The following is a 16523-nucleotide window of genomic DNA, read 5'->3' on the forward strand; positions in this document are numbered from 1 at the left end:
GTGGTGGAGGCGAAGAGGAAGGAATTCACTCTTTGGCACCTGAAATGCCAGGAGTCCTTGGAAATGTAGCTTTTTTCCTAATCAGAGCAGGAGGAAAACTCGGCTGCAGTGATCACCTGAGGCCAAAGTCATCACAAGTTACCAAGGTTCAGAGTTTGCACTGAGAAATTAGGAACGGTGAAGACATCACCAGAAAAGACTGTGTGTCAGTTTCTTCCTTCCTTCTAACTAAGCAGCCTCCATGGAGTATGAGGCCAGTCAGAGAGCCCAACACGGAGGGAGAACACCCCCATGGTGGTTTGGGGTTGTCTTTTTGCTCTCAGGTGTGTTTCCTGGCCACAGCACAGCTGCCATAAACAAAGGCTATATTAGGCTGACCTGACTATCGTGCAAATATTAGCTTCCTTTACCACCAGTGCTTTCTTGAATTTATATTCCATCCTTCGTCCAAGGAGTTCAGGGGGATTATGGATAGTCTTCCCTCCTTCAGGTTATCCACACAGCCACCTTGTGAGGCTAGATTAGGATGAGAGTCTGGTCCATGGTCACCCACTGGGCCAAATGGCTAGGACTAAGAGTATTTCTACAGCCTCAGGTGTGGCTGTAAAGAGGAAAGAGGCCCATAAGGAATGGAAGGGAGGGTAAATGATGACCCCAAGGGGAGGAGGAAAAAGAAGACAAGGATTTCACTTGGCTGGGAGGGGGGAGGTTTCCCATCCAGGCTCCCTCTGTTGGTATAGCATGGGCACCTCGGCCACTCTTCCCCTTCCCCTGCCAATTGTGAAAGTGCCGTACCTCCTCTTTTTCGGGGCTATTTCTCGACTCCACTTCAACCTGCAGGGAGATGGTCTCTCCAATGCTCTTCCTTTTTGACAGCCGATCTTCATCTGAAACAAAAAGTAGCTCCATTGTGCCACTGTCCCTCAGTGCAGGGAAGGAGATGCCTTCTGAATTGACTCTCAGGGACATCTTAAGAATCGTAAGGTGTGAAGATGTCCAATATTAGAAGATTTCATTGGTTCATATGGGTAGCAGCTCCACAGGGTCTCAGGAAGAGATGGATCTTACCCTCATACCTGCTTTCTAAGATCCTTTTTAACTGGAGAGGCTGGAGGTTGAACCTCTCTGCCCCGGACCCTTGGCACCTCCCCAAATTAAAAAGCCTTGCATTGAACTGGAAGTGTTAAGGTTCTCAGGCAGTTACAGCCCAGATTAGTGAGTTGTTCCTTGACCTACACTAGTTATCTGACTATCCCTTATCAACAATAGTAACTCCAGAAGAAAGAACCCAATTCCAGCCCTCCCTTGTTTCTGAGTTCTGAACAAGCAAAGCACACCAAACATTGTGTAAGTGCTTTTAGGTATTAAAATCTTGCATGGATTGAAAATTTCCAAGCATACTCTATTTTCAAAATGGCGTCTCCACTGTACAAAATAATGGCATTGAGAATATTCAGATTTCTTTGCTATTTGATTTGAATGAAAGTAACTCGAAACATTTGCACAGTAAAACTGTACATTGCCACTACATCCAATTCAGCAGTGACATTTCTGTTTTATTGATGCATAGATTTTATTGGATGACACCTCTCAAAAACAAACAAAACAACATAACCCTCTGTATAGCAAAGAGCCCAATTTTGGAAACACGAGGACTTTGCAACAATGTGAATGTGTCACTTGTGGTGTGCAGCCCACTGAGTCAGAGGAAATGTTAACAGTGGAAGTGTGATGGCAAGTAAGGCACAGTCAGATAACAAGCGTAGGTCAAGGAACAACTCACTAATCTGGGCTGTAAAAACAAATCCTTCACTTGGGTAATTCAAATTCGGTGCCCCAAACTGCTGAATTTTGCAGATTTGGTCTTATTTTACATAGTCTACACTATGTAAAATTTTTGCTGCTTTGAAGAATTTATTTTTCTAGTCCTAGGGAGAAATGCAAGGCACAAATCCCAATCACTGGAAATTGTATTCAGTCACTCTTGTGTCAGCTAAGATTACAGCAGCCATTGCCTATATGTATCGAAGCATAAATTCACAGCTAGACATCATGACCGGAAACATGCATTTCTGTTTTTTCAAAAGGTGAAGTGCCCAGGAAGGTTAATTCCGTACCCTACGCCCCGACCCGCACTTCTCCTTTTTGCTCCCCTGGAACCACGCCATTCACAACTCCCAAGGCCATACCTGTCAGCTGGGGAACGTAAGGCGTACTGAGCCTGTCGGAGTTGTAGCCACTCCCTCCCAGCACTTCACTGATCTTGCTCTGCCGGAAGAGGATCTCAGGCCCAAGGCGGTCCACATTCCTTGAAAGCCTTTGGGAAAGAAGAAAAGATTCCAATGAAATTCTCCATCGGTGCTCCCCCTTTTGAACTACATCACAAAATATACATCTAAAGAGACTACTGTGCCTAAGAAATATATTGATTTTTATTTATAGTAATCATTTTGGATTTGTTATTATTTCTCATATAACTAGTATTGTACTAATGTTTGGAACAAAGTTATTGTATTGCTATTGTTTAGTATTGTTATAAAAATGTATAAATAGAAAGTTATTAAAAAAATTCTCCATCGGGTTGTTCATGAAGCCGGCTGTCAGGGGAGACAGGTAATGTGAAAGGAGGAACCAAGAGAGGAGCAGGGCACAACTGAACAAGACCAGGAGGTAAACCTTAGGAGCAGAGGAGGCTAAACGGCGGCTCAGAAGGGATCTTTTTTTCATTCAGCAATTCATTGATGATGATGGCCCACCAGACCGGAGCACTGGTGAGTGGGCTGATGCTCCTGGAATACTGTGAAATAGCTCAAAGGCTGAATGCCACTGTCAGCAGCAGAGTTGGAGAGAGGCCTGCCCCTCAGTCCTTACTTGTTTTGAGGGCTGCTATTTATTTATTTTATGTATTAATTAATCTTGTATTCCACCCTCCCTGCTTATGCAGGCTCAGAGTGGCTAAACAACAGTAAAATCACATTTAACCATAAGTAAAACGTACAGTTTAATAAAACATCTCTTGGCGGCAGACCCCCATTACCTAACCCCAGCCAAAACATCCCATCAGAATGGGGGATGGAGAAACAAAACAATCAAGTGGTGAAAAGACTGGGGCAGGAGGGGCACAATACCCCCCCCCAGGAGACTGGCAGATAGGACTCACCTATGCCCCAACCTCAACCATATGCCTGGCAGAACATCTCTGTCTTACGGGCATGGCGAAAAGATAACAAATTTGTCCAGGCCCAAGTCTCAGCAGACAAGAGAGTTCCACCAGGCTGGGGCCAGGACCAAAAAGGTCCTGGCTCTGGTCGAGGCTAGGTGAGCCTCCCTGGGGGCAGGGACCACCAGCCGTTGTTTATCGGCAGATTGAGGTACCCTCCAGGGCACATACGGTGAGAGGTGGCCCTGCAGATATACTGGTCCCAGTCGGCTAACTGAATGCTGGCTTGTCTAGTTTCCTGCAACAGCCAGACTGCTTTTAAAAAAGCACTCTGCAACTGCTGGAAACAGGAAGAGTTGGTGTCCAACTTGGGAGACCCAAATGTGGCTCTGCCAGATGGAAAATTTACCCACCCCTGCTTTAGAGTGATCCCCACCTTTGAAAATAAGCCGTTAAAAATGCCCAGTGGGTTAGCATATCCAGAGATGCTTCCGTATTTGGTTTCTATCCAACGGATGCAGCCACACTGAGGCCAGTGGTGCACCCCCAGAGATGCCTTACCTGGGTTTCTCAGCAAAGACGCCTTCGGGAAGGAGGTAGGGCGCCTCCTTCTGCCTCATCTCTATGACCTGGCAAAGGGAAAGACTTGTTCAAGCCCGCTGGGAGGGTCTGACTCCTGTTCATGATCGCCGGCATCTGGCCATCAGGGTCAGGGATCCCCTGCCTCGCCCTCACTGAACGTCACATGCTTATCCTGGTGCCTTCCTGAGCCATTTGGGCTGCGCAGGCATACTCAGCAAAGGGACACGTCCAGGCTAAACTCTGCGACTTCACCAATCTCAGTTGACTTCATAGCCCAGGACACTTTGGAAGGCAGCCTTCCAATTTTTATTTTTTACATCTTAACCATTTTACATTGTTGTATTTTAAGTTGTTAAAGCAGCGAAATAAGTTTCGGCTGGACAGAAAGGTAAAGTATTGTGTATCTTTCATTTTTTCCCCCAAATGTATTTTTTCCCGGGGGGAAAATATGAAGAGGATTTTTCCCCCTCCCACTGCTTCAACATTTCCAGGAATGTTACATCTTTTCTCCAACCTGCTTCCCCCAACAGTGTCAAAACCACACAGGAGACAGCTGTTGCTCCAAGAAGTCAACTGACCTTGGCACTCCCTGAAGGGTCGACCCAAAAGACTACTTCCTTTGCTGTTGCCCCGTGGGGGCAATTGGCTCGTAGTGGTAAAAAGAAAGACTTGTTTGATTTTCCATCCTCCAAGTTCTTAATGAAGCAACCTTCAAGGCCAAAGTGGATATGACTCAAAAGGATGGCCGCTGCCAATGAATGTCCCTCTTTCTTCCATCTCTCAAATAACATCTGCCAGATGTGTTCAATGTTTCTACAGCCCTGCGTATGGCAGCCCACAAAGTGGTGCAAGGGAGTGGGAAGCACTGCGCAAGAGAATCCAACACATCATAAGCCTAGAGTAGCTGAGTTACGGCAAGACATGAAAACACAGATTGACAATAGCAGTGCAGTTCAAATAACATCTGGCTTGTCCTGCAGCAGTTGGCTGTAATCTAGCAAATGGCAGGTGGCCCAAGAAATAACAAAGACAGACCCAGGAAGGGATGAGCAACAAGGATTGACCTCATGAATGTGCTGGCAGAAGGCAGGAACAGTCGTCAGCTGGCTGATCAGGTTCAGGTAGGCGGCTCCCAGCGCATAGAGAGCACAGCGGTTGTAGAGCGGTAAGTTATCCTCATTCACCAGGGCCAGCTCCTAAAAGGAGAAACATAGTGTTACAGACCCCTCTGAGGTTATCAGGTCTCTGCCTGGAAGGCGAGGAACTGTCCAGAGGGCCATTAAAAAACACTCCTGTTTTTGCAATGAAGCAGTTCTCATATTTAAAAATCCCAGAAAGTGAAGGGCAAACTGGGAGAGAACTTGACATCATAGGATGGCAGGCACTGCTGACAACACACGTTAGCAATAGTCAGGAGAACATTTGTGAGGCAGCCTAGTGCCCAAAGCACATGCTATGCTGGGGGTTCTGGGAGGTAAAGCCGAGTTGCAAAAGGCAGCCCACAGTGCTGAAGAAAGGAGAGTTTAAATCTCTTGGCTTTGGTGTTTCCCAGACCAAAAATGCCCTACCTGGTGCGGACACAGGTCCTGTATTGTGTCGGTCTTCTTCTGTCTCAAGTGTAAAGCCGCTGGGGGTGGGGCATTTCCAACTGGGAAACAACATGTATGGGTCTGGGGAGGTGGTGGAGAGCTGGCCCCCTGCTTCCCCCCTCAGCGTCACTTCCCTGATCCATATTGGATTTCTCCCAGTGGCTAATTGTTGCCACTCAGTTTCATCACACAAGTTCACTGAGACAAATTTTGGCATCCTTCCTATGTACACTTGTTCTGCAATTCACCACCCCAGAGACCTGCTGGCAACTTGCCACTCCCTTCTGCCATTCTATAGACTCCCAGTGAAGGTCAGGGTTGCTTTAGAAGACTATTTCCTCCTCAGCCTACCCAGTCCTCACCTGCATGGCCAACACTAGGCGGATGAGGTCCACCACCACCTCCTCGTTGGCTAGCTCAATGCTGATGAGCGCCAGCAAGCCGTACAGAGCTTCGTAGTGAGCACGCCCATTGCTCTCCTCCTTGCAACTCAGGTACATGTGCCGATACAGTTGCTGGGAATGCTAGGAGCAAAGAGAAAGCATCAGAGAGAAGCCATGCTGCAAAAAGTTTCACCACTGGATTATTCTTTATCCAGACTGAAGGTTGCCTCCATCAGAACAGAGAGACCAAACAGAAAGACAGGGAACAGAGACTTCTAAATGCTCGTTCCTGGATCAGCTGTGGGTCCCCCCTTCTGTTCCTTTGCTTTTTTCATGCTTCTTACTCTCCATTACAACTTGCTCTGCTCCCATTTTTTGTCTTTCATGGCCCATGTCTCCCCAGGAGCAAAAGTAGGAAAAGTCTCATTCAAATACCAGTAGTAAAGAGTCTAGTAGCACCTTTAAGACTAACCAACATTATTGTACCATAAGCTTTCGAGAACCACAGCTCTCTTTGTAAGATGCTGTGGTTCTCAAAAGCTTATGCTACAATAAAATTGGTTTGTCTTAAAGGTGCTACTGGACTCTTTCTTATTTTGCAACTGCAGACTAACATGGCTTACTCCTCTGGATCAAATGACAATGACACTGAAATGCTTAAACACTAAACATAAAGCACCTCAAAGATTTAAATGCTGTACAAAAGTAGTAACAAAGGCCCTGCACACAAAAAGAGACACAAAACGAGGTGGGGAAAGGAATCAGGCATTTGTTGGTGGCAAAGCATTCCAATGATGACGCAACTTCCGCTGCAACTCAGAGCAAAGCCAGACAAAACCATCCATATGCAAATGGCAACCTTATGTTGCTTCAACTGGCTTGGGTGCCAATTAGAGGCTGATATGTCCTTGCAATCTGCAGACAGATGGAGACGTCTGACCTTTGTTTCATTTGGTTTTGTCCTGAGTCTCAGCCAGGATTGGAGCAGCTGTGCTGCAACTCATTGTGTTTTTGATGGTGCTGCACCTGGCACCCATGGGCAGCATAATAAGAGAGAAGGTAAGTAGTACAATCAATTCCAGCTACCTTTGGCGAAAGAACTCTGGAGCACTGAAATCACCACTGATAATAGTTTCCGGCGGGTAGCCATGTTGGTCTGTGATAGAAGAGCAAGATTTGAGTCCAGTAGCACCTTAAAGAACGATTAGATTTCCAGAGTATGAGCTTTTGAGAGTCAGAGCTCCTTTTGTCAGATATGAAGAGAGGAAGATGGAAAGAGTCCTTATAATACAGGCAGAGAGCTTGCAGGAATATTGTAAATCTGTAAAGCTAGCTATAATACATGTCGTAGTTAGCTTGATAGAGCCTAGGTGCGACATGCAGAAAATTAGCATCTGTAATGCGAGAAAAATCCTGTGTCCCAATTCAACTTAGGGTGATCCATTGTTCCGAAAGTGCAAATAAACTCATTTCAGAAATCTGTTGTAGTTTTCCTTTGAAGTTTCTCTGCTTGAGAACTGCATCTGATGAAAAGTCCTCTGACTCTTGAAAGTTCATACCCTGGAAATCTAATTGGTCTTTAAGGTGCTACTGGACCCGAATCTTGCTCTTCAACCACTGACAATGTTTCTGCTCGTCACTCTAACTGATGTTGGCAAGGGTTGGTACCCTAAGCTGGGCCTTGCTTGAGTATCTCATAAAGAAAGGGAGATTCTATCAGTAGGCACAACTTTATCATCTTGTATGTCTTACTCTGAATCCTCTCTCATGAATCAAACCTCTGGAATCGTGGTGCCCAGAACTGATCGAAGATGTTGCATCCCCTACACTAAGGACAGAGATCAAAAGGATTTCTTTAAGTGCTGGAAAATATTTTCTTGCTTGTGCAACCCAAGAGGGTCTTGAGCTTTTGAACAACAGAATGCTGATTCAATGACAGCCTAGTGTCCTACTGCAACCCATAAAACTTTCTGTGATGTGCTGATTATTAACAGGATAATTCCATTGGAATTTAGAGTTCTGTATTATTAGAAATATTTACTGGAGTGGAACTCAGTGTTGAAATCTGGGATTCTTCCAGAGTTGCATTTCTGACATTCATGAAACCAAAAGGCATAAAACTTCTTTTTTAAAAAGTCCTCCTGAATTCTACTCTGTAATATTTGTTTTATGTTGCAAGAATATGATTACATTTTATTTAACAGATATATAGACCTCAAGGGAGCACTTTTTTTGTCTTGTCCAAAGTTTTCAAAATTATTCTTTCTTGCTGTAAGAAGTCTGGAGCTGAACCCAGGACATAAGGCAAGCACAAAAGAAGAGGCCGGGACATCCTGTCAGCCCCCATCTTCTGCTTGCAAACCTTGGTACGCTCACACACCTGCCTACCTTTTTCATGAAGACAGTATCCTGGCGTGAACACTTGTCCACTTTCAGCTTCAGGATGGAGATGTCGCTGATGGTGCTGTGCAAGAGAATGACAAGAAAAAATTCGGATGCAAATGGTATGAAGGATAGGAGAAGATCCTTTTCTCTTCTGTGGCTCATTTCGGGCCCTTAGTAAAATTTTTGCGGCAAGGAAAACAAGGATGTCAGCCAGAAAGATGGAAACAGGGATTCAGCAAAGACCATGAAAGCAGCAGAAAGTAAACTCCATGATTGCATGATTTAAGTCAAGAGGCATCGCAGTCACTTGTGAAACTTCCCCCCTGGTTATACAGTCATACAAAATGTGCCCTCATTTGGAGAACCATTATGTACAGCCACAGAAAATGGAATGCTAATTTTTCAGCTTTACGATTCCTTCATGTAGTGTACTTGAAACTATAAGCAACAGTGGACACATTTGGGGGAAATGCCACTTTTTAATGATGGCATAAACTCTCCCTCCGCAGGACTTTATTTATTCAATTAATTTACTTCCTTCATAGGCCACCTTTCTTGCTGAGACTAAAAGAGGATCACACAATTAAAAACAAAGCACAAGAACAGTGTAGTCCACTGATACTCACTCTGTGGCTCAAGAACCACAGAAGCTCTTCCGGGCACTGTTCCCCAGTGTGGCACCCACCTGATGTTCCAGGAATGTAAGCAAGGCTATTGCCCTGTGAGAGTTATGGTTGGCAGGTGGTTCTCACCTTAAAACAGGCACTGGAGGATGGGAAAGTTACAAACCTTCTTGAGCTGCAGGCCTCATGCTACGGATGGAAATAAAGAGTCCATCCTTTCAAACACACACACACCCCTCTGAAGTCTCTATACTCTCATCCTAGCACCTAGGGGACTGCTGGGTGGTGAGCAAACTGGCCAAAGAGAAGGGAACAACCACCACGGTAGCCACCTGGGAAAAGAGCAAGCTGGCCACAGTGGGGCATTGCTGGTGTTTTTACTACCCATTCTCTACACTTGTTGTGCCTCATGCCGACGAGGGAAGCCCTTCCTTTCATTGCTGATACAGAAATGCTAGCTATGGTTCAACAAGGGTGGGGAGAGATAATCTTAAATGCTCAGAAGGAAATGAAAGAAATGAAATCTAGCTCTCAAGTCAGAGGTCTCTTATGGTGACCTCTGGTGGGGTTTTCATGGCAAGAGACTAACAGAGGAGGTTTGCCATTGTCTGCCTCTGCAACCCTGGTCTTTGTTGGAGGTCTCCCATCCAATTACTAGACAAGGCCGACCCTGCTTAGCTTCTGAGATCTGACGAGATCAGGCTCTCCTGGCCTATCCAGGTCAGACAATTCTAAATGCTCAAAAGTAACTTGTAATTTTAAAAAAGTTATAGCCCTATGTTTATAATTAATAGTTGCATTGTTGTATGTCAGTTCTCTTCTTCAGATGCATCTGAAGAAGAGAACGGTGATTCTTGAAAGCTTATGCTACAGTAAAGTTGGTTAGTCTTAAAGGTGCTACTGGACTCTTTTCTATTTTTGCTACTACAGACTAACAAGGCTAACTCCTCTGGATTGTTGTATGTGTGCATTTGGACATGTGGCTCTTATGCTTGATGCTAATCAAGAATGTGGCTTTCTGCGAGCTGTGGAGTGAGTACTGTTGCATAATATACAGAACAAACGATGCAATAAAAACTTGGGTTAACAAATTAGAGAATGCACCAGAAAAAAGTACAGTAATACAATAAAACTGGATTACAACCATTACAAGGGCTAGTTATTTTCATCCAGAAAGTCTCTGATCTTTTAAAAAATTTCCTTCTCTATCCTCCCCTCCATCCCCCTACCCCTCAATTTTGGACCCTGCAAAAATAACTGTAGTCATACAGGAACTGCTTGTTCTGATAATAACTCATGCACAGCTAGACAGACATTTAAAAATCCACCTCATAAGTATCGGGCCAGCTGTCTGACACTTTGCTACAGGATGGCATCTCCCTCCCCCCACCCCCAATCACAACTCTAAAAATACCTGATAGTTTGGAACTTGGGTTTATTCCCGTGGCGGTCAATGAAGCTGATGAGAATCTGGAGGACAAAGAGGCGGATCTCTGCATCTTCCATCAATGTGGCCGACAGGAGCCTGTCTAAGAAGGAGCTGGGCAGGGCTGTCAACATATTACTGCACTGGAAACCGGTGGAGACCTGCAGTTTCCCCAAAAATCGCTGTTAGCCAAAGCCACGGGGCTCGGTTGCAGCACACATCCTATCAATGGAGGGCACCTATGACAGACACGGACTGGAAACTGGGTGGTGAAGAGCTGCCTAGGCCCCCTTTCCTGTTTAGATCTGGAAGCCTTGCCATGCAATCTTATACATGATTACTCAGAAATAAGTCCTAGTGAAGCCAATGGAGTTTGCTTCTAGGAAAGAGGACTGCTGTCTAGGCTTGCTTCTTTGCCTGTAGGGTGTGTCTGGGCTTGCTTCCTTGCACTATAACGGCTCTGCAAGCACTTTTCTGCAGTTAGTTGGCTCTCAACTTGTATGTAATGCATAAACATCCATTTTGGTGTTGTTTGTATACACATGCAATACATCTGGGTGAGCTTCGCTGAGATCCAGTATCAGTACTCAGCCTTAGTTGGTCAGCCGCAGGGTAAGGCGCCAGGAACTAAATCTTGCAGGCACAGTGGATATTCATGTGAAGTCTCACCTGGACCTTTATGTTGGAGGATGCTTGGATAGGCGAGCTTACTCCAAAGCCGAGGAATGTCACAGTACAGCGATCACTCTGATGTGCAGTCCTGAGAGCACACTGAATGGGGTAGCAGTGCCAAGGACCAGAAGGTCCCTCAGACAGACTTAAGGACTCTTTGCAGTTTTATAGCCACTAGCTATTTGTTCTTTAGGTCCCTCTCTGCAGCATACCTGCACTTCTCACCACTAGAGGATGCAACAGGAGACCTGTGACTATCTATAAAGGATAGCCAGTAAGATGGAAGTCGTGGTAGGACCGGGAAGCAGCTGGTCACCAGGCAGGGAAATCTATCTTACTATGAGTCTGTCCAGCTGCTCATCACCTGCAAATTTGGCAGAAGTGGCTGTGCCACCAGCACTTACCTGCAGAAGTGATTTCAGTAGCATTATCTGTGTCAGGCGATTCCTGTTCTCCCTAGGGGGACCAAACCGAAAATTAAAGCCAAGCAGAAAAGCAGCTGTGAGAACCTACTTATTTACTTAGAAGCAAAACAAGATTCATCAAGAACATGCACAAGTCCCTCAGCTGGCGGCAACAGTGTGCCTACAACGCAAGAATTGCAAACAAACATTGTTTGCCAAGGCAGGACACTTATGCAGGCATCCCACAAAGTGAAGGAGCACTCGGGAGAAATCAAAGTCTGATGTGCTTGTACGGCAAAGTGAGTGGACTGGAGGCTGGGGGAAGAGGGCATGAAAAAGAGATCCTATGTGGCAGCTGCTACCATCACAGTCTGTCCAGTCAAAGGAGGTGAAGTCACTTTGTTTTCTGTCTCACACCATAGGGAAGTCATTCCAACTGGGCCTACAATATGTTGTCTAGGAAAACTATTTCAGTCAGCACAAACTGACCACAATTTGTTCATGATGCAAACAGTTTTCAAAGCCTCAGACTCACCCGTTCTCTCCTCCCCGCCCCTGTCCTTCCCCTCTTCACAAAAGAATTAATATTTGAGTCTTCCTAGTATAGGAAATCTTGAATGCATAACCACATCCAAATTAGGGGGACTTAATTAACTGGGGCTCATTTCCTGGCAACTTGGAATCAGTTCAGTTTGGGTTTAGAATCCTGACTTCTGGGAAAGGAACAAGGCCTAGCTTGTTGAAGAGCCCAAATTCAGATGGTTCCATGCGATGGATTTAAGTGAGGAAGTCTTCAGTTGCCCTGATGGGCAGAAGGGCAAAATGAAAGTCTTGTAAATAATAATAAATGAGGGACCTACAAGGACTTGTGGGGGTATCTCATGTTGCCCTCCCACACCATGTCCTCTTTCCCTTCCCCTCTCCCACAGCCTCTCCCCTTTTCCTGCTTCCTTATCTCCTCCCCACCTGCTTTTGCCCCCATTTTCTCTTTCCCCCCTTCTACCCTAGGCAGTCTCTCCCCTATGGCCTGGCTGCAGACTGCCAGCTGAGCCAGGCCCAGAGGCATGGTAGGGAACCTGCAAGGACTTGTGTGGAGTACTTCACTTTTCCCAGTATCCCCTTCTTCACAGTATCTCCTCTTTGCCTCCTCCTGGCAGCCCTCATATGTTCACCTTTCCCTATGTCCTTCTTTCCTTTGAACCCATCAAACAACTTATCTGTCATCGCACCCCCCCCCATCTTTTATCTATATTTACAAAGTTACTTCATTTATATACTGCCTTTCTCTACAGTGGGGACGCAAAACATCTTACATCATTCTCCTTGCCTCCATGATCCCCACAACAATCCTGAGAGGTAGGTTAGGCTGAAAGTGTGACCAGATCAAAGTCACCGCCTTCATAGCGGAGTGGGGGTTCAAACCTGGGTCTCCCACATCATACTCTGAAACTCTAACCATGACACTATACTGGCCTGGGGGGTGGCAGCTGTTGAAGAGTAGCAAGCAGCCAGGCCTGCGGGAGTCATGCAAGTCATGTGATAGCAAGTCTTCTGGTAGTTGCTTCTGGGCCTGGCCCCAATGAGTCCTCCCTCAAAGGGCAAAACAGTCCTGGAACCCTTCCCCCCCACCTTTTCCTGACAGAAACCAAGCCTAGAATACTGACCCAACTGTTACTTGGTTGCCAAGCAACAGCAACTGAGAGCATCTGATCAAAGCTACAGGAGCTCCTTCAACCATTTTGGGTTTTCCCCCCAACCACCAATGTGTTTTTTTTATATTTCAGATTTTTCTGCAAACCTGGGGCATTTTTTACCAAGTGTGTAGGAAGATCTATCTTGTCCATTCGTGGCTCCTGTCTTCAGATTTAAGCATCCTGAGGACATGGACACTTCGCCGTTAGTATATAAGATAAACAAACTGTGGCTCTGTACACAAGGGGAGCAGGGAAGGAGCATGCAAACCTGATAATCTGAAGTTCGTGCAGCTCAGAAGCAGTAGTTTGTTCTCTGTGCTTTCATGCTCCCTTTTCTAGTAAGCCAGATCAACAGGAAGTGTTTCCATTCTTCGAAGAGTTACTTCCTGTTTGCCTACTAATATCGCTAATCCCACCAATGTCTAGAAGCATGCCAAAGCACATTATAACATTGCTAAAAAGGTGCCTAGCTGTCAGGTCCGTTGCCCACAGTCCCTCCATCTTTCTGAATTATTGCAGTCATCTCCTGTGTGTGTGTCTATTTTTCACACAAGCTGTCCAGCTCCTGGGAAGGCTGCGCTCTTATCTGAGATGGCTCACCACAGCGGCCTTGGGACAGTTCCATCCTACTCTCCCACTGACTGTACCAGCTGGTTGGGCACCAAGGGTGGGGGGCTTACGTAGAGGGACTGAAACTCTGTAGCAAGCACTCCATACGTCATTCTCAACAAGAAACCTGTGTACAGCCAGATGCTTTTACTTGCCTCTGTGTAACCTATGGACACATATATGCTGAAGCTATGATATCTCATTAAAGTACCTTAACTCAAGAGAGCTTGGATTTCTTGTTGCAAAGGGTGGGAGTCAACTTCAACGTATCCTGTTCTCTACAGACTGACATATTGCTGAGAATGACGTATGGAGTGCTTGCTACAGAGTTTCAGTCCCTCTACGTAAGCCCCCCACCCTTGGTGCCCAACCAGCTGGGTACAGTCAGTGGGAGAGTAGGATGGAACTGCCCCAAGGCCGCTGTGGTGAGCCATCTCCGATAAGAGCGCAGCCTTCCCAGGAGCTGGACAGCTTATGTGAAAAATAGACACACACACAGGAGATGATTGCAATAATTCAGAAAGATGGAGGGACTGTGGGCAACAGACCTGACACTTGCAGCCCAATCCTATTTATACCTAATCAGAATGAAGCCCAATCTAGCAAGCAAGTGGGCATAGGATTGCCAATTATTTGAATCAGGGACAGACTATTATCCAAAAACTTCTAGGAAACTTAAGGAATGACAGAGTTCCTTCCCCCAGAACCTTGTAAAGAAAGCTTCTCTGATGTTCTGAGAGAAGAAAGCTTCTCTGATGTTACGTAATGTACCCCACACATTATTGCTCGGACTCAGCTTCATGCTTGCTGTACTAAATTTAGCCACCTTTCTGCTCCTTTCACCTTTTTTTGCCAATTAGCCATAATAAATATCTCTTCCTAGGGTTCCAACCAAAAAAGTTAAATTATTTTTAGTAGCCCAAGATGAACTTTCTGGACCAAGTAATGAACACGGATGCAGGTGCTTTTCTGAGTCATGCTGGATGGAACCGACAGATCTTGAAAACGATCACATCAGTTGCGTTCAAGGGTCGAAAGTTCCCTGCTAGGCAAGCAGACTGTAATGGGGAACGGAAGAACATCTAACACCTTGATGGATAGAACTCTACAGGTATTATGTTGTTTGCAGTATGGGCTTCTAATATGCCTGAAGATGACCCCCCCACACACACACCAACTGGTACTCTTAAAGGTCAATTCTCCCATGAGGCTTTGCAACAGCCAGAATTTCTTGTGGAATTCACATCAAAATTCAAGAATGGAAGGGTTAATATTATGTATTTGGAGCATTTGTATCCCAACACACTTCCAAGGAGGTCAGGGCGGCATTCTTGGAATTTTCCCATCACGACAACTTGGGCAAGCCAAGAGTGTGATCCCGCCCAGCAAGACACATGGCTGAGTGGGGATGTGTGTCCAGGTCTCCCCAATCCAAGGCCAACAATCTGTCTGAGAGGGGTAGCCCATAGTATGGGGGACCCTTGGCAAGATGCCCTCCAGACCTTCCCTCTTGGCCATGATCCATTTGCTCACATAGAGGAGAAATGGGGGGGAGGGGGGGATCAAGCTGGAGGTGATGGCATGAAGGAGCAGCAATGTGGGCGGGGGCCAACTTTCAGAGATGGGCCCCCTCTGGGGCACTTGTCTTTGGCAGATACCCAAGGAAGCTGACCCACAGTGCTGGCCCTGTTTCTCATCTCACACCCCTGCTGGCACATACATCATCTCCATGCCCCCTTGACTCTCAATCCATCTCTTTGGATGAGACCAGGTTGCTCTTTTATGTTCAGCCAGATGCATCGTACTCCTTCACATCCTTAATTGTGCCACTTAAGCCTTATCCCACCTGCGCCACTGGATGCTTCCCAGTCCCATGCACGCTGACTACACTCATTCATGGGCCCCTTCCTCTCCTGCCTGGTGTTGACTGTACACCTTTTGAACAGGGGCAACAACACTTCTTCTGCAGAGTACTTAAACTGCTGATTCAGTCATCTACCATCTTGATGTATGGTGCTCCACAGGCATCTCTGAAAACTGAGTTTCTAATATGTCAAAGGATGATCTCAAGGCAGACGATTTCATTGCTGCCAAACAGCATTCTTAAGGACCAAATTCTGCACAGGACTGTAATGTATATCAAATAGGTAGCAGTCACTTTGAAATGCTCTTTGTTTGGCAACGTTTGAGCATACTGTGAAAACAGAATTATGGCTGTCCTTTAGTGACAAGGGGCAGGGTGGGAGGTAGGCTTGGAAAAGGTCAAATTAGTAGCCTACCTTTTGGCCCTTGGGAAGGAAAGGGACGTAAATTCTATTATATAATAGCAGTCATCCCAGAAAGATGCCAAGCCAAGCCAGGGCCAAGACAGTGGAGTGCCTTAGAGATGAAAAAGACTCTGCACTCCTCGCCCCCTTTTTTGCCTTGCTTTGTTCCTCCTATCTCCCTGGATAGTGAGAGTCATCAAAAACTGGCAGCATGCCTAGTGCTTGGGCCAAGCGTACTATGCTGGAGCCATACTTTGATACTTGGAATATACATGACGTACAACAGGAGCTGTTTTGCAGCACATCAGGTCAGGCGCATAGTTATTTATTTAGCCCAAAGGCTTTGGGGTGGGGAGCCCAAGGACAGAGTACCCACCTTGCAGGCAGAAGGTCTTGGGCTCAACCCCTAGCATTTCTGTAATTAGGCATGACAATCACCTGTCATATGCAATTCTTCATTGATATCAGGTGCTGGTAAAATCTTGCTTCACCTGCAACCCTAAAGACCTGACAGCCAGTCAGAACAGACAGACCTGGGCTAGATAGGCTAACATTCTGATTCAGTATAAAGTAGCTTTGTATGTTCCTATCCATGGAAAGAAGCATACAGAGCCCTCCCCTCTAGCAAGACAAGCTCATAGTATTAAAATCTACTGACAGTTCTCTCCTCTGTTCCTGACTTAACCTCAAGCCTCCAAGAGGAGAAACCAAACAGGTATGTCTTACAAT

The 16523-nt window shown here is 46.0% G+C and overlaps 1 protein-coding gene across 2 annotated transcripts in view; it reads right to left on the bottom strand.

Moving 5' to 3' along the window:
- The window catches only part of EFR3B (EFR3 homolog B), a 65096-nt gene that overhangs the window by 8478 nt on the left and 40095 nt on the right, over positions 1–16523 (bottom strand). For both annotated transcript variants that reach the window (XM_054985661.1, XM_054985654.1), the window contains exons 11-18: positions 11225–11276; positions 10137–10309; positions 8103–8178; positions 5694–5855; positions 4807–4938; positions 3722–3789; positions 2190–2317; positions 796–887 (exon numbers count right to left, since the gene is read on the bottom strand). In XM_054985661.1, coding sequence (XP_054841636.1) covers positions 796–887; positions 2190–2317; positions 3722–3789; positions 4807–4938; positions 5694–5855; positions 8103–8178; positions 10137–10309; positions 11225–11276 — 883 coding nt within the window. The remainder of the gene's footprint in view (positions 1–795; positions 888–2189; positions 2318–3721; positions 3790–4806; positions 4939–5693; positions 5856–8102; positions 8179–10136; positions 10310–11224; positions 11277–16523) is intronic.

This window comes from Eublepharis macularius, chromosome 1, assembly GCF_028583425.1.
Source record: "Eublepharis macularius isolate TG4126 chromosome 1, MPM_Emac_v1.0, whole genome shotgun sequence".
NCBI classification, from domain to species: domain Eukaryota; kingdom Metazoa; phylum Chordata; class Lepidosauria; order Squamata; family Eublepharidae; genus Eublepharis; species Eublepharis macularius.